The sequence below is a fragment of the Leopardus geoffroyi genome, chromosome C3, assembly GCF_018350155.1.
Source record: "Leopardus geoffroyi isolate Oge1 chromosome C3, O.geoffroyi_Oge1_pat1.0, whole genome shotgun sequence".
NCBI lineage: Eukaryota > Metazoa > Chordata > Mammalia > Carnivora > Felidae > Leopardus > Leopardus geoffroyi.
In genome coordinates, this window is record NC_059338.1 from 380205 (window position 1) to 403624 (window position 23420).

General features: G+C 41.7%; 1 protein-coding gene across 3 annotated transcripts in view; it reads right to left on the reverse strand.

Annotated features, from left to right (window-relative positions):
• The window catches only part of GATAD2B (GATA zinc finger domain containing 2B), an 88369-nt gene that overhangs the window by 37037 nt on the left and 27912 nt on the right, over positions 1-23420 (reverse strand). The window contains exon 1 of one of the 3 annotated variants that reach the window (XM_045455885.1): positions 18384-18406. The exons of 1 other annotated variant lie outside the window; for it this stretch is intronic. Coding sequence is in view for 1 of the 2 variants with exons in the window: in XM_045455883.1 (XP_045311839.1) it covers positions 10417-10469 (53 nt within the window). In the remaining variant the exon portion in view is untranslated. Of the gene's footprint in view, positions 1-10416; positions 10606-18383; positions 18407-23420 lie in introns of those variants that run through there. One more of the 3 variants, XM_045455883.1, reaches the window with a different exon arrangement.

Sequence of the window (23420 nt, forward strand, 5' to 3'; positions counted from 1 at the left end):
CTCAGTCAATTAAGTGTCTGACTCATGATTTCAGCTCAGGTCATGATCTCATGGTTCGTGAGTTCGAGTACCACATCAGGCTCTGAGCTGACAGTGCAGAGCTTGCTTAGGATATTCCCTCCCTCCCTCCCTCTCTCTGTCTATCCCTGTCTCTTTCTGCACCCTCCCCCCCCCCCCCGGGTGTGTGTGTGTGTCTCTCTCTCTCTCTCTCAAAAAATAAACTAAAAAAATAAATTTTATAAGGCTCCCAGTCTTCGGGGTGCCTGGGTGGCTTAGTCAGTTGGGCGTCCGACTTCGGCTCAGGGCATGATCTCACTGCTCCCGAGCTTGAGCCCCGTGTTGGGCTCTGTGCTGACAGCTCAGAGCCTGGAGCCTGCTTTGGATTCTGTGTCTCCCTCTCTCTCTGCTCCTCCCTGCTCACGCTCTGTCCCTCTCTCTCAAAAATAAATAAAACATTTTTAAAAATTAAAAACAAAAAAAATAAAGGCTCCCAGTCTTCTGTGAGGATTCTCATCTCTAACTCTGCTCCATTTAGGCCTAATGCTGTCTCTCTGGAACCCTCATAAGCATTAAAACCAAGTCTTTTGGTTACTGAGACTAGAAAAGCGCCAGAACTGTCACAGCATTAAGTCACATACACCCTGCTCATTGTCAGTTCACCTTTCATTTGTTGTCCTTGATGATTTTCCTTATTTCTTTCAGGCTCAGCTATGCATTTATTATTATTTTTTTAAATATTCATTTATTTTTGAGAGAGAGAGAGAGTGTGAGCAGGGGAGGGGCAGAGAGAGAGGGAGACACAGAATCTGAAACAGGCTCCAGGCTCTGAGCTGTCAGCACAGAGCCCGATGCGGGGCTCAAATTCCCAAACCGTGAGATCATGACCTGAGCTGAAGTCGGATGCCTGACCGCCTGAGCCACCCAGATGTCCCTCAGCTATGCATTTAAAAGGAAGTTTTTTATTTTTTATTTAAAAAATTTTTTTTAATGTTTGTTTATTTTTGACAGAGACACAGAGAGACAGATAGAGCATGAGCGGGGGTGGGGCAGACAGAAAGGGAGACACAGAATCCTAAGCAGACTCCAGGCTCTGAGCTGTCAGCACAGAGCCCGACGCATGTGGGGCTCGAACTCATTGACCGCGAAAATCATGACCTGAGCCGAAGTCGGACGCTCAACGGACTCAGCCACCCGGGCGCCCCGAAAAGGAAGTTTTTTAAAAAGGAAAAAAAAAAAAAGTTTGCTATATTTTATCCAGCATTACCAGGTGTTTTGTAATGCAACTGCAAAGAGTTTTAGAGTTCTATGGTCTCCCAAGGTCAAAAATGATCTGAAAGTGTGAACTTTATATTCATAATAACTACTTCGGTATCTTTTCAGACCAGACATGTCTCTCGGCTTCAAATAAACAGGGGTGCCTGGGTGGCTCAGTTGGTTAAGTGTAAGAAGTAAATTATTTACTTTGGAATGGTTCAGAAAAAATATGCATATGCTATATATCATGAAACAAATACGGCAAATATTGTTAACTGAAGATGGCAATTACATAAGCTGTTCACTGTTACGTGTAACTATATAGATATATTTAAACATTTTCATATTTCTTAAAAGTTAAAAACTTTTTAATTGTTTTAACTGAAAAAAAGAGAGCAGGCAGAACAGAACATACTCCTTTTTCAAAAGGAGAACTTTAACTCGACCACAGAGAACAGGAAAGTAACATGCCACAAGAACGCGGACAGTGACCCTCGACTGAGCAGCAACATTACGGTGAAGTGCACGTAGCCCTCCTGAGCTATGGTTGTGGTTACTGCTGGGCTTGTGTGAGAGAACAGAAAATACGTATGTTGGTCTCTGCCTCCGGTTCCTGGCACAGAGTTCCTAAAACTCTTGTAATTTCCTAAGTGATAAGAACACTGGGGGCATCTTTTGTTCGGACGAGGTGAGGCCGGGTGGGTGCTTGGAGGACTCCCGGGTGGGGACTGGTCACCAGAAAGACCAAGCCCTGATTAGAAGCTTGAAATTCTCACTCCCCATCCCCATCCTCCAGACAGGGGCTGGAAATTGAGTTAATGATACACCATGTCTATGTGAGGAAGCCTCTGTAAAATCCAAACAATACGGGGTTCAGGAACTTGCAGGTTGGTGAAGAGCTGGAGGCATGGGAGAGGAGCGTGCCTGGACAGAGCATGGATACTCCTTAGATTCTATGAAATACAGTATTTGTGAAATGCCTGCTACCTGTTATTAGCATTATTCTACGCACTGAGGATACAGTGTTGAGCAGTCTCTATCCTCCTGGGCTTAATGTTCTAGTGGGAAATAAATAACATACACATATATAAAGCAGTGGTAAGTACCTTCAAAACAGGTTAAGCATCAAAAGGGGTTAGAGAGTGTTGGATGAGGGAGGGGAAGGGGAAACTATTCTTTATTTTTTTTTAACATTTATTCATTTTTTTGAGAGAGACAGAGTGCGAGCAGGGGAGGGAGACGCAGAATCCCAAGCAGGCTTCAGGCTCTGAGCTGTCAGCACAGAATCCGATGCGGGGCTCGAACTCACAAACTGTTAGAGCATGACTTGAGCTGAAGTCAGACGCTTAACCGACTAAGCCACCCAGGTGCCCCAAGGGGAAACTATTCTTAAAGCACAGCCTGGAAAGTCATGTCTAAAGAGAGAACATTTGAGTTAAGTCCTCAATGAAGTGAGGAAGTGAGGTCTGAATGTATCTGAGAGAGAATGGAGCAAGTCAGGAAATTCTTGCTGCTTAAGACACGTGCTTAATATGTGCAAGAAACAGTATTAAAAAAAAAAAAAAAAAAAAGCGAAGCTGAAATGCCATATCCCAGAGGGAGAGTGGTAGGAAATGAGGTAGAAGAGGTAATCGAGGGACCAAATCAGGTGCGGCCTTGAATCGAGAGTATCAGTGAGGATACACACCTTGAAAGAAGGGCCAAGAGAAATCCTGATGTACTGGATGTGAACTGCGAGAAAAAGCGAATGACGATGCCTTGTATGAAAATGGTGAATAATGCTATGTTTAGAGTGAAAAATGAAAAGTGTAGCTCTAAGACATTAACTCTGAAAAACCTATGAGACACAAGCTAGAGCTAAGAGATGTGTAGGGCAAAGCCATAAATTCAGGAGCCCTAAGCATACAGGCAAGAGTGTGAAGTCACAGGGGTACACAAAATCATTTAGAAACAGAGAGAGCAAACAGAGAAGAGCCCAACATTTACGCATTATAACATTTAGAGAACACCTAGCAAAGAAGATGGGGGGTGGTCTGAGGTAAGAAGAAAGCCAGAAGCAGGTATCTTGGAAGCAGTGACTTTTCCCCACAAGTCTAAATGTCTCTAAGGATTTAAGTATTTCTGGAGTCTCTCTGTTCTTTCCAACTTTGCTGACACTCTTCAGTTCAGAATATCCTATTTTCTCTCCTAATCTACAGCAAATACTTTAACTATGATTTTGTGGTCTCAGTATCAAAGGTTCCCCTGCCCCTACCCCATTCTCCTTCCACATAGCCTGTCAAAGTGATCTCAAAAAGAAGGGGCGGGGGGCGCCGGGCTCAGTGGCTCGGGTGTCCAACTTCGGCTCAGGTCTTGATCTCATGGTTGAGTTCGTGAGTTTGAGGCCCGCGTTGGGCTCTGTGCTGACAGCTCAGAGCCTAGAGCTTGCTTTGGATTCTGGTCTCCCTCTCTGCCCCTCCCCCTCACGCTCTGTCTCTCTCACTCTCAAAAATAAACAATCATGAAAAAAAGAAGAAAGTCTAATCTTACCATCCCAGCCTTAATATGAAAGACTTCTCATTACCTCCAACAACAGCACATAGGTCCCTACACCACCTGGTCCCAATTTACCTTAGCAACCTTACCTTCTGCCACTCCTGTCCCTAAGTAGAATATGGGTCTGGCACACCTATATATTCTCTCATAACTGTGACATTTTCTTTACTTAGTAAATCTTCCAACTCTTTAACACTACACAAAGACAGTTTTTTCAAGTATATTTATTTTGAGAGAGAGACAGAGACAGACAGACAGACAGCAAGAGCACGGAAGCAGAGGAGGGACAGAGAGGGAGGGGGGAGAGAGAGGGAATCTTAAGCAGGCCCCATGCCATCAGTGCAGAGCCCGACGTGGAGCTCCATCCCATGAACCACAAGATCATGACTGAAACCAAGAGTGGGCCGCTTAATCGACTGAGCCACCCAGGCGCCCACAAAGACGTATCTTTTACGAATAGGTGACAGTGTGTACTAGTTTGCATGGAACAGTCCCAGTTTATACCTCTTGTCCCTTCATGATGATAAAAAGTCCCCCTTTTCCCTTTGATAGAGTCTCAATTTAGATGGTAAATTAGATGGTCACCTCATCTATGAAAGTTTCCTCATCCCCTCCCTCGGTGTTCTCAAAACATTTTGAACATGTCAGTACTGATCTTGTTACTGAACTACTTGTGCATTTCCCTTAAAAAATTGTGAGATCCCAGAGGTCAGGAATCATACGTTGTTGTTTTTTTTTTAATGTTTATTTTTGAGACAGAGTGAGCAAGGGAGGGGCAGAGAGAGAGGGAGACAAAGAATCCGAAGCAGGCTCCAGGCTCTGAGCCATCAGCACAGAGCATGATGTGGGGCTTGAACTCACGACCCACGAGATCATGACCTGCAAAGTCAGACCCTTAACCAACTGAGCCACCCAGGTGCACCATATTATTTTCGTATCTCTTTCACCTAACCTGTACATAATAGGCACTCAAAAATTTTTCGGGTGAATGAATTCCTGACATCAAGGATCTCCATCTTCCGCAAATGCTCTGAGAGGAGGAGCTGGGCAAAGGAGAGAAAGGGTGTGGGACTGGATAGCAAGCCTGAAACTGGGAGCCAGCTGGGAGAAGGGAAATCTCCTTGATTAACAGCAAAGGACCCGTACACAAGGAGCACCAGAAACTTCAACTGAAAAGGGTGCCTGCCTCTAAAATGCTTCCAGTCCATTAGACAAGCATGTATACGCCTTCAAAAATTATTTTTTAAAAAAAGTTTGAGAGAGCGTGTGTGCGTGAGTGGGAGAGGAGTGGAGAGGGAGGAAGAGAGAATTCCAAGTGGGCTTGTTGCTGTCAGTGCAGAGCCCAATGCGGGGCTATATCCCACAAACCATGAGATGACCTGAGCCAAAACCAAGAGTCAGACGCTTAACTGACTAAGCCACCACGGTGCCCCTCAAAATTCTTATTTCAGAACTATTACAAAAAATAATATCACAAAGTTGCGTATTTTAAAAATAGAATGCTCCTGGAGTTCAGAGCAAGACTGCTCAAGTCTAGGAAATTTTATGAATCTGGAATTTAATCAGCATATTGCCAACCTTATGTGGCAAATACATAAAATGAATAGTAAGCCCCTTGCCATATCTCCCTACATCCCTCGTTGCTGACAAACTCCCTGCTAAATAATATGTTCAATAAATGTTTGTGATGATTAATATAACTTACATTAGTTTTTTAAGTCTGCAGTGTACTTTTACACACATTATATTTTATACGGCCCTCCTAACATTCCTATAAGATAGGCAAAGTAGTAAAACTGTCTCAATTTTATAGATGAAAAAATCAGCCTTCCTGGGAACTGCAGAAGAGACCAGCTGTTTCCAGCTTGCCAGTTTCAACACAAAATCCTTTTCATCTCTGAAGAACAACACTATCCCAAGCGTAGCCCATGGACTGATGCTGGCCAGTGAACTGTTAGTTATCACTCTGCAACAAGATAAGCATAAGCTGAGAGTAAGCATGTAGAAACTTTTCTTTTAACTTCACAGAGTAATTTTTTTGCCTGCTGAATCTAACAATAAAAAATATTGGGTTTGTATTTCTGTATATCTTTTTTAATCTTCCTTTTCTAGTAATTCATTTCACCGTATTGGCCCATGCTGTATTATAAAACAAAACAAAAAGCTGGTCCTCCCCTAGAGAAGGTTTGGAGAAGTATCTCTATAGAAGACAACGCAGACCAAGGTGTGATCCGTGGATGGCACCTGAGACATTTAGTTTTGTCATTTTTCTTTTACTTTAAACCGGTATTTCTCGAAGTGTTGTTTTAGATTACCTGTATCAGAATTACTACAGATATTTATTTAAAATGCATCATCGCAGGGCACCTGGGTGACTCAGTTGGTCAGGCATCTATCTGACTCTGGATTTCGGCTCAGGTCATGATCTCACAGTTCATAAGATCGAGCCCTGGCACTGGGCTCTGTGCTAATGGCGTGGAACCTGCTAGGGATTCTTTCTCTTTCTCTCTGCCCTTCCCAGGCTTGTGACTCTCTTGCTCTCTCAAAATAAATAAAAACTTAAAAGAGAGATTAAAAACTAAAAAATAAAATGCCTCTTCACAGGCCCATTTCAAAGTAATAAACTGGAATTTCCTAAGCAAAGGATCTGCATTTTGTTTTTCTTGCTGATTATTAGGCACTTTACAGTTTAAGAATGATTGGCCTAAACTTTCACAAAAGAAACAGGCAAGTAAGCAATTTAGGTTGTAAATTGCTAAGCAAGCCACATTTTTCCAATCTCTTCCAGAACTCATCTAGAAAACTCCATTTTTCTTTGTGCAAAATAGAACAAATATAGCGTTTCTGGAGGAATACTACTGGGATAACACTTGAAGGGAGAAACAAAACAAGTATTTTTCATGTTTCATCCCAGGGTGGATAAAACCCCACCCACAATGGGTGGAAGGAAAGAAGAGTTTTGAATGGTTGAGATTTTTCACCCTGCTCAGAAGATCTCCTAAGTATATTTTGTACACACATGTTCGGGAGAGCCTCTTCCCAGATAAACCATTCATCACACAAATCTGAAAACAGTTGGGGGAAAGTGTATTTCAGTAGGAAGAAAAGTAGCAAGGTGTGTTTGGGGGCAAAGAGGAAGGCAAAATAGGAGAACAACAGTTGAGTGATGGCTAATACCAAAACCGTGGATTAAGAACCATAGCAACAGTTTTTCACTTAATTCTCAGTACAGTCCATATTTCCCCCACACATCTTATGAATGAGGTAACGGAGACTCAGAAAGACTAAATAAACATGCCCAAGGTCACACACGACAGGAGAGTCACGGTTAAAACCTAGATCTAATTCCAGTGCCCAGGACATGCCCCTTCTACCACACCAGGGATGGCAAGGGGTGCCCGCTTCATTTCACTGATGGCGGTCGCCTGTAATGTTCCGTTCCATCACTGAAGACTTTTATTCAATTATTATCTTGCATAGGTACGTACATGCAAACAGCAGCACACACATGAAGCATGTGTTTACCACACCCACACATTCATAAACAGACTAATAAAAGCCAGAGGCATTTGAATTCATGGTGAGAGTAAGCACATTTCTACATTTTGAGGAAACAAGAGCTGGGAGGTGGTGGTGACAGGGAAACAGTGACCTACACGCCACTGGAAAATCTCCCAAGATTCTGGCCTCACAAAATTTTCTCCAGATATCCTTCAAGAATATTCACAGCTCTATCCACTCATAGTGGAGAAGGGAGAATGCTGTAAGCAGCAGCCTAGCTACCTAGTTATCCCACAAAGAGCAGGCCTACTCAAGTCTCCCAACGACGATCCGCGTACTTCAAAGGGACAGACACACTCATACGTGCAAATTCTATCTATCTCACCAGTGCCTCAGAGACCGGGGGCTTGTGCCTTCTCCCTGCAGCCATGCAGCAGAACGAACAGCCATTTATCTGCCACCAAACCGGAAGCACACTGCACTTGCAGGCCCTGCCAAGCAACGGTCCTGTCCTGCACATCTTCAAGCTACCCAAGCCACCCAGATGCAAACCAGAAAGCTGAGTTCCTTCCCAGCTACCCGATGCCTCCTATTGCCAATCACTCCTGGCAATTAACTCTGCACTTTCCCAGAACGTAACGTATTTCAGCTCCCAAAAGGAATTTACACACATATAAACCAAACTCTGAAACCGATTCCTCAGATGGAGGTAAGAGCCCCTAAGGGATAACAAAATGGCTACACAACAGGTTTCATCTTAGATGCTACAAAGAGTGAAATTATCTCCAAATGTACCATTTCATTGGATCATTTTGTTTGTTTATTGAGAGAGTGAGATCTGTGCACAGGAGGGGAAGAGAGGGGCAGAGGGAGAGAGAGAATCTCAAGCAGGCTCGATGCTCAGTGCAGAGCCCGACATGGGGCTTGATCCCATGACCTCGGGATCATTACCCGAGCTGAAATCAAGAGTCGGACGCTCAACCAACTGAGCTACCTGGGCACCCCTCATCGGAGCACTTCAGAGACTGCTTCCACACAGTTCCAGTGGTAGCAATCTCTAGGATCCAGGAACTGGCGGAACAGTAAAGGTGTGACCAAGCGCATCGATGTGGATCTCTATTAACAATTTTCCATTAAGAGGAGATTTAGATAACACAGAATCAAAAGAGACCACCCTACTCTCCCAATAGGGTAGAAACACAACATATCTGACTCTGAAGTGCTTATTATACTAACGATATCTGGCAAACTGGAAATAAATCTGGCCAATCAGAGAAAACAATCTGACACAACTACAGAGATGCTGGCAGATTACTGCAAATATTCCTAAAGCTGCTGCAAAAGCATCAAGCTTAAAGAAAGGAGCTGGGGTTCAAAGAAAAGTACAATTCCCTTTTATCAACTTCCTGCTGAGGCAAGACTCACTTCTCCAAATTAAAGCAGCAAAAATTACATACATATATGACATTGAATTAGAAACTGTCTTAGCTCTTCTTAGGTAGAACAGCATGGATCCGACTATTTAAAACTACAAACGGCACCCAAACTCATTTTTTTTTTAAGATTTTATTTTTAAGTAATCTCTACTCAACACGGAGCTCAAACTCACAACCCTGAAATCAAGAATCACATGCTCCTCCAACTAAGCCAGCCAGGCGCACTCCACTACGTGGTTTTGTTTTGTTTTGTTTCTGCTTTCTGTTTTTATTTTGTTTTTGCATTTGCTTATTGTCGGTTTTCTCCCTCCACTGAATTTTAAAGTCTGTGGAGTGAAAGACTGGTCTACATTATTCACTGCTACATCACCTACTGTCAGGTAAGTTAAAAATCTCCCAAAAGGGAGGCCTGGGTGGCTCAGTTGGTTAAGCGTATAACTCGATTTTGGCTCAGGTCGTGTTCTCACAGTTTGTGGGACCGAGCCCCACATAAGGCTCTGCATTGTCAGGGCAGAGCCTGCTTAGGATTCCCTCTCCCTCTTTCTCTCTGCCCCTTCCCCGCTCACTCTCGGGCGCACGCGCACTCGCTCTCCCCCCGCCTCCCCCCAAGAAAACATTAAAAACAAAAAAAGAAAAAGAACTGCTGGGGATGGGGACTAGCAGTAGTGTTTTAACAAGCCCTCCTGGTGACTATGTACGCTAAAGCATGCGAACCACTGTCCTGGGCATCAGCAGAAAAGTTCATGTCAGAGAAACTCGATTCCTGAGCTACCACATGAAGCAATACAGCAACAAGAACCATGGACATCAGGCAAGTACACGAAAGAGATACTTTGTATCTTGTTCGAGCCATCGTATTTGAGGGGTCTTTGTTGCAGTTATCACGCACACTCTCCTGGCTCACAAAACTTTTTGGTCTCAGGATCCCTTTAAGAGGACACTTTTAAAAATCAGTGGCTCCAGGGGCGCCTGGGTGGCTCAGCCAGTTGAGCTCAGGTCATGATCTTGCAGTTCGTGGGTTCGAGTCCCGCATCGGGCTCTGTGCTGACAGCTCGGAGCCTGGAGCCTGCTTCGGATTCTGTGTCTCCCCCTCTCTCTCTGCCCCTCCCCCACTTGTGCTCTGTCTCTGTCTCTCAAAAATAAATAAATGTAAAAAAAAAAAAAAAAAAAAAATATCAGTGGCTCCAAAGAGATTTTGCTTGTGGCTAGAGCTATCAACAGTCACAGAAATTAAAACAGAATTTTAAAAATGTTAGTTCATTGGGGTGCCTGGGTGGCGCAGTCGGTTAAGCGCCCGACTTCAGCCAGGTCACGGTCTTGCGGTCCGTGAGTTCGAGCCCCGCATCGGGCTCTGTGCTGACCGCTCAGAGCCTGGAGCCTTGTTTCCGATTCTGTGTCTCCCTCTCTCTCTGCCCCTCCCCTGTTCATGCTCTGTCTCTCTCTGTCCCAAAAATAAATAAACGTTGAAAAAAAAAAAATTAAAAAAAAAAATGTTAGTTCATTAAAAAAAAAAAAAAAAAAAGCCCACATTCCAAGTTAACATGAGTGACATATCCTTTATAAGAAAAAAACAACAACTATTTTCTCAAAAAAGAGAAAAGTACAGTGAGAAGAGTGGCACTATTTCACATTTTTTGCAAATCTCATTAATGTCTGGCTTCATTAACCCCAGACAGCTGGGTTCCCATACCTGCTTCCACATTCAGTCTGCAGCCCGATACTGCTCTTGTGGATCTCCAACATCTCTCCTCCTAACTGTGACAGTTTTTATTCTTTCTTCACATTCACACTTTTGCAGCCAGCCCTTTTGTAAAATGCCCCCAAATTTGGGTTAATGTGATGTTTTCTCATTAGATTGAAGTTACGTATTTTTGACAAAAATAGCACAAAAGCAGTACTGTACCCTTCTCAGTGTATCCTCTCAGCAAGCACATGATGTCAACATGTTGCATTATGATGATGTTAACTGTGATCGCTTGATGGAGGTGGGGTCTGACAGGGTTCTCCACTGAACGTTACTATGAAGAGATACTCTGAGGCTACGCAAAATCTCATTTTGCATCCAACTTCCACCGACTAACTTTAGCATTCACAGACAATTCTTGCCTGTAACAATTATTAGTATCTGCCTAATGTTTCCATCATTCCTTCTATGTTTATTAATTTGAATTTTACTATAATACATGGCTGTCTCGTATTTATTTATTCAAATATTTATTTGCAGCACCATGGGCTTAGGGATATTTATTTTATCCCATGGGTTATAATCTGTTACTATCATTACTTATTTTGTTCTTCAAATTGTCCCAGATCCAGTGTTGAAAGCTCCTTCAAGTTGGTACACCATTTTGTTTGTTTGTTTGTTTGTTTTAACATTTCATTCTCTTCTGGTAGCCACGTCATGTTTCAGGTCCAAAGGACGTTTCTCCTTTGCCCTAAGTCACTTCACCAAGGAACTCGAGTTTCTTCCCCCAGACAACAGCATTTAGAAAACAAGGCCTGGTGTCACGTGTGCTCATTGCTATGGTGGCGTAACTGCTTCCAAGTCCTCTCAGAAAAAGGAAATCCGTGTACACACACAAGCACACACACATTTATTTCTATCTCTGTATGTGCACACGTGTACATAAACAGGTGTATAAATGAAAACTTACGAGTTCATACTGATACCAGAGAAGGGTATTCTAGCAATCTTTTCAAACGATCAGAACTGTGGATTCCTTCGTCTTTGATATACTCAAAGCTCGATCGATGCAGACAAAGGACTTGAACAAGAAGATATATTAATGGCTAATAAGCACATGCAAAGATCATTAGTCATTAGAGAAATGCAAATTAAGACCACAATGAGGTACCAACTCACACCCATTAAGATGGCTGTAATAAAAAGGGCAGGAAATAGTAAGTGTTGAGGATGTGGAGAAACTGGAATCCTAGAACTGTACCTTGCTGGTAGGAACATAAAATGGTACAGTTGCTTTGGAAAATGGCTTGGTGGTTCTTCAAAAAGTTAGAATTATCACATGACTCAGCAACTCCATTTATAGGTAAATATCCAAAAGAACTGAAAACAGGGATTCAGTCAAAAACGTATAGAAAAATGTGTATAGCAGTAATATTTACAGTAGCCAAAAAGGTGGAAAAAACTGTAATGTCCATCAACTGATGCACGGACAAGCCAAATGTGGTATATTCCTAAAATGGAATGTTACTCAGATGTGAAAAGGAATAAAGTACTGATAAACACTACAACATGAATGAACCTCAAGAACATGCTACGTGAAAGGAACCAGACACGAAAGGTCACATGCCCTAGGATTCCATGGGTGTAAAATATCCAGAACAGATACTCCATCAAGATAGGAAGCACATTAGTGGTTGCCAGATGCTGAGGGAAGGAGAAATGGGTAGTGATGGCTTAGTGGGTACAGGTTTCCTTTTGGGGTGATGAAACTGTTGTGGGATTTGATTTAGGTGGTAGTTGCCCAACACTGCAACTGTGTTAAATGCCACTGAATCATACAAGTTAAAATGGTTAATTCTATGTTACGTGACTTTTACCTCAATTAACAAAACCGTTTCCAAGGGTTAGTTGCAATTTGAAATCTGAAACCTTATCAATGAACTTTTCACACTGTAACATTAAAATCCATTGGTCCATCTTATCTCACACTTTGAATAGATCTTTTACCCACACGTGATTTTGTTACATCATGCATTTGTCATTTGGAAAAATTCTGGTCCACTAAGTCATGTACATTTCAAGTGCTGACATAGTTCATTATACAATATAAAAATGAACCATACTGGGTAATGTCACCACTGATCTCATCATAAAAGTAAGTTCTGCGCTGTCAAACTCTGGTTTAATTTTTATTCTACTTTTATCACCGGACACAAATATAATCAAGTTGTTCTTGTAAGTTTTCAAGAATGTCTGTCAAATACCCAAGTCTACAGACCACAGTGTGTTGATTATTCTTTCATCAAGTAGGAACGGTTCTACGAAGAAAGCAGCTAGTTAGCCTGCAACTCGACTGTCCTTTTCCTTGAGACCACTGAGGTTCAGTACACAGCAAAAGTGCTTCATGAGCATTTCCCACTTTATCACAAAAAATATTCAAAAGCCATGTTCTGAAAGGTCAAGATAAAGTAAAATTTATTTCCACTCCATCAAAATATTCTTCAACTGAAACTGCATCTTTTTTTTTTAAACTGCAAGTTTAAACTGTACAGCAGGGAAGAATACAATGAATATTAGTGTAGTTTTGTGCCACTGCCCTGACTCATGCAAAGGCACCAGCAGTTTTACTGACCATTACTTCTGGATCATCAGTGCAAGTGTCAACACAGTGAAAAAGGCAAAATCAAACAAACAAACAAAAAAAGCCTTTGTATTACTATAAAAGTTTTGATCTCAAGACTCTCCGAAACGCTCTCAGGAATCCCAAGGAATCCACAGACCACACTCTGACAACTAATACACATGTTTAATAAAGAAACCTACCAATTCATGTATTTTCCAGATTTTTAAAAATGTAAGCTCTATGCCCAACGTGGGGCTCAAACTCACAACCCCAAGATCAAGAGTTGCATGCTCCACCAACTGAGCCAGCCCGGCACCCCTATCTTCCAGGTTCAATGCAAACTACTTGGTGGCAAACCCTTCTTGTTTGTACTCCTCTTTAATACCGCCATATGAAATGCCCCAATATTATTATTTAACCAACTCCAAACGTTACTTTCCTTTACCTTAATTCATATCAGCTATGTCAACGTATCTTCCTTCTGCTATCCGCCAGGCTACAAAATCCCATACCAAAAACCCACTCCTTCTAGTTCATTTAAGTTTAGTCAATTTTAATTACCTCCCTTTGGATTTCTAGAACTTCCTTCCTGGCTCACTTTTCTAGGAAAAGTGATCTAGACCTAGACCACGGGTCTGCAAGCTTCTTCTGTCAAGGGCCAGATAATAAATATTTAATTTAATTTATTTATTAAAAATTTTTTTTAATGTTTACTTATGAGAGACAGATGAAGAGCATGAGTGGGGGAGGGGTGGAGAGAAAGAGGGAGACACACAATTGGAAGCAGGCTCCATGCTCCAAGTTGTCAGCACAGATTCCCACCTGGGGCTTGTACTCAACCCACGAGATCATGACCTGAGCCGAAGTCGGATGCTTAATCAACTGAGCCACTAAGGCTCCACTTTAAAAAAAATTTTTTAATGTTTATTTATTTTTGAGAGAGAGACAGAGAGAGAGCGCGCAGAGGGGAGGGGCAGAGAGAGAGAGGGAGACACAGAATTCAAAACAGACTCCAGGCTCTGAGTTGTCAAGACGGAGCTTGACGTGGGGCTCAAACTCATGAACCAAGAGATCAGGACCTGAGTTGAAGTTGGACACTTAACCCACTGAGCCCCTCAGGCACCCCAGATAGTAAATATTTTACAGACTTTGTGGGCCATCTGTTCAATTCCATTGTTGTAAGGAAATGTGTGGCTGTGTTCCAATAAAACTTTATTTACAAAAACAATCAGTAGTTTGCTAACTTCTGATCTAAACTCTTCCAACGTGTAGGTCAATAAACCCACTCTTAATCAAAATACATCACAAAAATAAAAAACACAGGTAGCCACAGACTGGCTAAAAGAAACTAGTAAGAGCACTGAAAACAGCAGTAAACCCAACAGACAGAATATCAGTAACAGTTGTTAACATTCACTGAGCTCTTATTGGTTAAGCTCTAAAGTGCTTTATAATACCTTATCTCATTTAAGCCCTTTATAGGAGAGTTTTAAATTTTAATAATTATCCTTTTACAGAAAACAGATAAACTACATAACTTTCCAAGGTCTCACAGTCTGTAAATAGTTAAGCCTAATTCAAACACAAAGGTCTCTCTTACTTCAATGGCCATTTTTTTTTTCCTTTTTAACATTGATTTATTTTTGAGAGACAGAGAGAGAGAGAGAGAGAGAGAGCATGGACAGGGGAGGGGGGGAGAGAGAGAGGGAGACACAGTATCTGAAGTAGGCTCCAGTCTCTGAGCTCTTTGTTAGCACAGAGCCCGGTGCAGGGTTCAAACCCACTATGCAAGACCATGACCTGAGCTGAAGTCGGATGCTCAACTGACTGAGCCAAGGTCCATATTCTTAATCATCATATTATGTAGTATCTATCTATATTGGCATTTTTGGTTTTTTGATCCAAACTGGTAAGACAGTTATTCTGAATAAGAATGCAAAGACGGTTGCTATTTACTTGCTCTTACAGTGTTTCTTCTGTTTCACTGAGGTTACCACATTAAACTGCGTTACCACATTAACTACCACATTAACTTCACTGAATGCAAGAACTTAGGTGATCCAGCTTTAGGTGACAGTGTTCACTTATTGTACACCAAGGATCATAAAGGCCTCTATGCTTAAATATGACAAGTTAGGGTGTGTTGCCTAAAAGCCTAATGAATAGGAGGTAAGCAATCCTCCCCCCCCACCCTCTTATAATAAGTCAGAATAAAATAATAATAGTCATGCTAGCACATATTATAATAAATCAGTACAAGAGTTCTGACATATAAAGAAAATTCTGCCAGACATCATTTAAAACAAGTGATAGAGACAGAGATGGTCAAAGGACAGATTCCACGCATCCTTCAAAACGACTCTTCATCCACTCCTAAACAATAACTAGGGCCTATGAGAAGAAACACAAAGTCTGTCCATTAATAGAATGTATTAACTTATGCCTCACTGATTATAACTACCTAATCGTAAGATTATCCCTACTAATCTGCTTCCAGGCACCAGGAAAAAAGTTAGAAATAAAAGGCTGCAAAAGATCTTTTTTAAAACCTATCGGTCCAATAAGCAAGCATCACAATACAGACAGAATCTTAAATTAGAGATGATGGTAAGGGGTGAAATAAACTTTACATCTTCAGTTCTCTTTATATTTAATATAAACCAATGTAAGAGGTAAACATAACACCACACATACACACATGTAAGATGGCTATTCCCCATGGAAAAAAACATTACCAAATAGAATTTAAAAACAGCATCAACTTAAAAAGGTAATTATTATTTCTAAGAACCAGGGAATCTCACAACTCTGAATCTTTGGTCTCGAGGTTTGAGCTAGGCTGGTCTGATACTGTTTTGTCTCCCAGGATTCAACCGACTGGGAAACAATCTCCCTTGACTCATTTATAAAGGAAAAGAAGAAGAGTGGCCCCAGCTATCTGGGGGAATATAACTGGGGGCAGCCTAGGAAATGAGCTCAGGCCAGCTGCTCTGGTAAATCCCACCCAGCAACCCTTAAAGAAAGTATAACCTCAGGGCGCCTGGGTGGCTCAGTCTGTTAAGCATCCCCATCCGACTTCGACTCAGGTCAATGATCTCCCGGCTGAGCCCCACATCGGGCTCTCTGCTCTCAGTGTGGAGACTGCTTTGGATTGTCTGTCTCTGTCTTGCTCACTGCCCTTCCCCTGTTTGTGTTCTCTCTCTCAAAAAATAAACATTAAAAGATAGATACAAAAAAGTATAACCTCATATGCACGTCTTTTTGTTTGTGTTTTTGAATGTTTATTATTTTGATTTTGAGAAAGAGAGAGAGAGAGACAGAGTGTGAGCAGGGTAGGGCCAGAAAGAGAGGGAGACACAGAATCTGAAGCAGGCTCCAGGCTCTGAGCTGTCAGCACAGAGCCCAACGCGGGGCTCGAACTCATAAGCTGTGAGATCATGACCTGAGCCGAAGTCAGACACTTAATCGACTGGGCCACCCAGACACCCCCCTTTTTTTGTTTTTTAATTTTTGTTTAATGTATTATTATTATTATTTTTTTGAGACCGAGAGTGTGGGGGAGGAGCAGAGAGAGAGGGAGACACAGATCAGAGTGCACCTCTTAACACTTGCACCAAAATTCATATGCCAAAGGGAAAAATATACATATACTCAAAGATTGTTGGATGTAAAAATGCGGCAAGAGTACAAATTCATAGGCTATAACAAAAAGACTGAATTAAGGAGCTTCCTCTAGACTGCAACCTGACAAACCTTATTATAGGATAAAGTACTTCAAAAGCTTCCTCCCATTCCAAACTCTCTCTACTTGATTATTGCATATCAGCACCATTATTCTGAATGGTCAGATAAGAAATAAAAATAAACTCACATAAAACAACTGTAACAGCATGTCCCTCTTTTATTCATTAATACACTTTATTTCACACTCCACCTAACACAAGAGCCGCTTCATGTATGTATCACAGCCAGGAAGCACATAAAGAGAAACTGAGAAAAAAGACACCCGGGTAAATTGGTGGTAAATTGAAATATAATTTCTAAATGAATGTTGAGCTCCTAATAACCAATGAAACATACAATCATTCCAAGTGAATCTCTAAACTGCAACACTTGCAAAGTCTGGAAGCTTAGATTTTTTTCCTTCTTTCCATGTGCTACCTCACTTTCCTTTTGTATAACTCTAACTCCGCAGCACATGGCAGGGGAGAACACTGCATTTTTATAATACACTAAATAGAACAATAATAAGAAATAAAAGAGGAAATGGGGGGGTTGCTCAAAGGAGTAGTGAGCCGATATTATTTGCTCTATTATATGGCTTTCTGTGTCTCCTAAGAGCACCCCCATGGCCATCCACTCCTGGACCCTCGGCAATCTGGAATGATTAGAAACATTTTTTTTTGGGGGGGGGGGCAGGTATCTTAACAAATTGCAGCTGTTAAATCCAGGCAGCATCTCTCTTTTAGGGACCCTTCTTCCCTGAGCAGGCACACCTCTAAATGGAGGCAGGAAAACAGATGCAGAACAGACTGCTTCACCTCCCAGAAGAGTTACTAGCTCCACTAGGAACACCGTCACTGTCACTCGGACAGAGAAGCTCCCTCTCATTTTGCCACAACAAAAAAAATCTAATTTTATTTAAAGACAGCAAGGAAAAAAATGTGTGTGTGTGTGTGTGTGTGTGTGTGTGTATCAAACAGGTATTTTTCTTGCTCTAAACCGTCCCCTTTTCCTTGTCCATCGGCCCAAGTAAGCAGAGATGACGCAGACTTCCTTATATAATAGCCTGTGATTTCCTAGGCTGCAGGCCTCTCCCTTTGTGTTCTGTACACACTTACACACGCGAGCGCGCGCACATTCTCACTGCTTTGCAGCCGCTGGCGTGATGCCAGCACTCAGTCAGCTGGCTGACTCCATTCACAGAGCAGGGTTGAAGCTGACATAGAAAAGGGGGGGGGGGTAAGTGAGGGTAAGGGGGAGTAGAACCATCACTGCTACAGACAAAAGAAATTTTTTTCAAAAAGAAAGAAAAAGGAAACCTTAGCATAATATCCTTCTTATAGCTTCAGCTCAAAGAAAACTAGAAGCCAGAGACCATTACAGCAAAAGGATGAAGCAGGACGACTGAGGATCCAAACCGAAAGGAGCTCTGTATGAGAAACAATTACTCCACAACAAATTGTAAAAAGCAACAGTATTTATTATTTCAATCCCGTGAGAAACCTCAGCATATCACCTTCTACACACAGTCAGGAAAAGGCTGTGAAGAACTCAGAGCAATTCTGAGTTTCTGCTTTTAGATAAAGAAAAAAGGGAGGGGGGAGCAAGGACAGTTAAAAGTACTTACAGGTATACATTTTTCTGCTCCCTCCTCTAGCTGCCAGGAAAGCTGGAGACAAGAAGGGGATGGGGGGAGGGAGGACAGAAAAAGGAGGAAAAGGAATAAAAGATGGGTTTAGGTTTTTGTTTTTGTGGGGGCTTTGGGGGGAGGAGGTGGGGAGAGGCTCCCTTTCTCTTTTCTATCGTAAGAAAGGCTTTTTCTATAGCACAGGGACGACCCCATACGTGCCAGCCCCCTTGAGAGACCTGCATAAACCCGGTCTCCAAGCGGGCACTGCCCTGCCAATCACATGGCGTACTGTTACATTAAACAAAAGAAACAGGGGGATGCTTACTTTTACCCATGATGCCTAGCGGGGGCAGAAGGGGGGGGGGAAACCAGTTGAAGCCGGTTTATAACCTCAGGACATGGAATTATCTCTTAATTTTTTTAAATGTCATTTGTGGTACAAAAGTCAGTTAGTCTCCCCACCCTAACTGCCCCCCATTATTCTGGCCTAGTGCCAAACTTTGCCTTCATTCATGAGAGCTAGTTTCCTCTGAAATCATGATGCTTTAACTGTTTAACTTCCAAAGGCAACATCCAGGACAGGAAATCACAGCATCAATGACAAAACATGTTCCAAATTACAAATAAACCCGACTGCTAGTGCTAAAGAACAGACATCGTAAGACAGGAGACGTGTTCCTTGGAGATCTGTTCCTGGAGCTGTCCCACAGGTAGGTATACGCAGATTCACACCACTCACACCACTCGGGGCAGCTGAACCCACATCTAGCACAAATCACAGCACGGTTTCCGAGCAAAGTAGTCATGACAGCACGTGTACACTCCATAAAAATGGGTTAGGTCCTGGTTACGTATATTTTACCACAACTGAACAATGTGTAATGGTTTAGGCCTAGCCATAGTGAGGCTGCAATACTGTCTCATTTTCCTGTGTCCCAGCCTAGAACTCTTCCTCCTCAGACTCCAGCCAACGTCCCACCCACCATAAACCATTTACCACACCACCTATGTCCTTCTATAGACTGACAAAGACTCTAGACATGTCTGAAACTTTCTCCTAATTTTCCTTTTTCTGTTTTAGAGAGACTGTCTCCAATCACTTTATAAGGAGTTTTCATCTCTCAAACGTACTCGTAAAAGGTCAGAAAGTGGTGGGGAAGAAATCCAAGCAAACCAAAGAGAAGGGGAACGGTAGTAATTGTTGTAGACATGTACCGGCTGGAGGACCCTTACGCTAGGATCTTTGTTTAAGGAAATAAGTTCTTTATAAACAGGAACAAGGAGTAACAAGGGGGAGGGGGTGTCCTTATTTTTCAATCGACCTCTCCTATCAATAAACCACCCCAAATACCTGCCTCATTTGGGCTTCTGAAACTCAAATCATAATTGTACGGACTTCCTTCAGAATCTCTCACAAAACCCTCATTTTTCCAAGTGCTAAAGCTTCTAGAGTCTAGAGAATGCAGAGAAAAATAATCTATGCCCTACCCAAAGATTTCAGTCTGTAACAGAAGTTTTCCTGAGCAATCTAATATTAATTTCTGTTTTCAGAAAACAAATACTGAGCTAAATCTGAAATAGGCAGTACTGGCCACTGGCAAAATGCATTCAATAATTTACAAACTACACAGGAAAACCCTACACTTTGCCAAGCTGAGCTTCAAGTGGATGATGTTGTAATATCTCAGTCACAGTAAGTCGTACTTAACAGAAGCCCATCAGAGGTCTCCAGATCTAGGTACTGTACTATTTTAGGAGATAAGGGAAATCATCGTGTCTGTGATAAATGGGGCCAAGAAAATAGTCCATTTTCCACTTATTCAATACATTTCCACAAGAGACAAACTATGAATTTCAAACTGAAGCTCACTAGGTTCTATGTTTAATTGTGGCAGGGGAGACTGTACTTTTTCAACTTTCGTTCAGACATCATGCTCATTTAAGTCCACTGAATACACTTCACTGCATTTTAAACACTGGTCAATTTTTACCAGTCTTTGAGACAGTATGAAAGGCTTAGATACAACTAAGCAGTTGGTAGTGATTACCGTCAGCACGCAGTTTAATTCTCCAACGTGACACAGGCTAAAGCAGTACACTGTGTTCACCACAGTACCTCCTCTGTATACTAAATTGGTTAGTAGTCTAGAGGTACCAGAGATGCTCACACATCAACAGGTATTCTTCTTCAGATCCTGGAAAATTAAGAACTATGTGGCAGCCAACACCCCTGCTTTTTTTCAGCCAAATCATAATCATCCCAAAGTGAGCTGAAAATTGTAAATTTTAAAATACTTCTTGGTAACTGTTATCCAAATTGTAATGCTCTGAAGAAAAAGAAAAGATCTAACATTCACTGAGAATTTTAATGCATTAAATTTAATGCACTAAATATTTATTTAATCCATACAACAAAGCAAGAAGATAGGGTCCTTTTCCCATTTTACAGATATGGAAATTAACTTGGTGAAATTAAGAAATTTGAATGAAGTCATTCACTCAGCTAACAATAGTAGATGCTGGCTCCAAAGCCCGTACTCATTCCATTACACCACGATGGCTTGAGCATTTCTTGGCCAAAACTCAAGAGCCCAATTCACTCTGCTTGCCTCATTGATCTCTACTCTAAGCCACTAGGTTAAAGAAAATATTAGCCAAATACAACTGAGGTAAAATATACATGTTCTTTGACAGGCATGTATGCTTTCTTTCTTTCTTTCTTTTTTAAATCTACATCCAAGTTGGTTAAATAGTGTAATAATGATTTCAGAAGTAGAATTTAGGGATTCATCACTTACATACAATACCCAGTATTCGTCCCAACAAGCCATGTATGATTTCCACTCACAAGAAGATTTGATCCAGGACTTCTTTTTATTTTATTTTTTTTTTTAATTTTTTTTTTTTTCAACGTTTATTTATTTTTGGGACAGAGAGAGACAGAGCATGAACGGGGGAGGGGCAGAGAGAGAGAGGGAGACACAGAATCGGAAACAGGCTCCAGGCTCCGAGCCATCAGCCCAGAGCCCGATGCGGGGCTCGAACTCACGGACTGTGAGATCGTGACCTGGCTGAAGTCGGGCGCTTAACCGACTGCGCCACCCAGGCGCCCCCAGGACTTCTTTTTAAAGTACACAGTAAGGGGGCGCCTGGGTGGCTCAGTCGGTTGAGCGTCCGACTTCGGCTCAGGTCATGATCTCACAGTCCGTGAGTTCGAGCCCCGCATCGGGCTCTGTGCTGATGGCTCAGAGCCTGGAGCCTGCTTCCGATTCTATGTCTCCCTCTCTCTCTGCCCCTTCCCTGCTCATGTTCTGTCTCTCTCTGTCTCAAAAATAAATAAAAACATTAAGAAAAAAAAAATAAAGTACACAGTAAGTCCATATAACCTGGATACGTACAAAAGACATCTGATAAATGACTGGGAAGGCCAGTTCATAAAGGGTAACCATGATACAGAAAGAAATGATTATATATCTGAATTCAGGAAATAAGACTTCAAATTAATTACAACTAAAAGCTTGAAGGTACTCATACAAAAGAAATATGAACTTTGTACAATCAAATGCATAAAAAAAAAAAAACCAACACCTCACCAATAATAGGAACAAATTGGCAAAAGCCATACAGTCACCATCTTTGCTCTTCACAAATTTTATAAATAACCTGCTAGCTTTTTTGCCCCAATTTTAACCTACAACCTTGGACTTGGAACAAGAGGATCAAAATCAGAAGCACTGTTAAGGTTGAAAATAAAATTTATTTTTTAAAAAGCCAACCTTAAAATTCTGTATAAAATGGACAAGCTATTTATTGGTGGCCAAGAAAAATGAGCCACAGTTTATCTACCTGTCAGTCCTCTCCTGCAAACTCTCTACAGTTCTGTTTTCAGTGGGTATAGTCTATTTGGATAAATCAGCTCATGATATTTCAAAATTACTATTACAACAACAAATCAGATTACAGAACAGCCAAAACCCCATTCATATGGTCAATAAGATTCACTTTTTAAGTTAAATCCAGAAAAGCTTAGTCAAAAGAAGTTAATTCTTAGGAGATGGGAGTTCATTTCCAGATTATTTAGAAATAGTATACAATACAATCAAGCAGTACTAAAAAAACAAAAACAAACAAAAACCCCAAAACCAAAAACCATTTTGCGGGGTGCCTCCTGGGGTGGCTCAGTCGGTTGGGTGGCTGACTTCGGCTCAGGTCATGATCTCGCTGCTCATGGGTTGGAGCCCCGTGTCTGGCTCTGTGCTGACAGCTAGGAGCCTGGAGCCTGCTTCAGAATCCGCACCCTCCCCCCAGCTTTCTCTTGTTCTTTCTCTGTCTCTCAAAAATAAACAAACATTAAAAAAAAATTAGTTAAAAAAAACAAAACATTTTGCTTTCCCAAATGCCTAATACACAAATTGGGAATGACATCCAAAATAATATATTGATTTCAGTTTCTAGAAACAGGTGACTTGTACTCATTGCTAAAACAGAATAATTTCTGCTTAAGGCGGGGGGGGGGGGTCAGCCTTCAATTACTTGGGGATTATAAAATAGGGACTGACTGACTGATACTGAAGTCTACCCCTAACTGGGACAATGTATCTATTAAAATTTTAGTTACAGCCAAATAAAAGCTAAGGACACTACCTTATCAAGCAGAGCACAGAGTGGGTCTTACACAGGAAGAGGAGGAAAGGGGAACAAGACTCCCTGTCCTGAGGCAGCATCTGAATTAGGAAGCACTGGTTTTCTCAGAGTAGTGTTCCTTAACAAGTCCACTCCTGGGTTCACAGGAAGCAAGATTGCTGCAGAGGTCACAAAAACCTCTACTGACTCATACTGCAAACAGGCACAAAAAACTACTGTCAAACTCTAGTCTCCATGACTTAATCACTATAAAGATATACAGGAAGTAAATTACATCGAGTATTTCATCTCTCATGTGGCACAACATGTTTCTAAACCCCAAATTCTTTTCTATAAGGGTGGTTTATTTTCCCATCAGCACTAGGGAATTCCTCTGCCTACCCCTAGGAA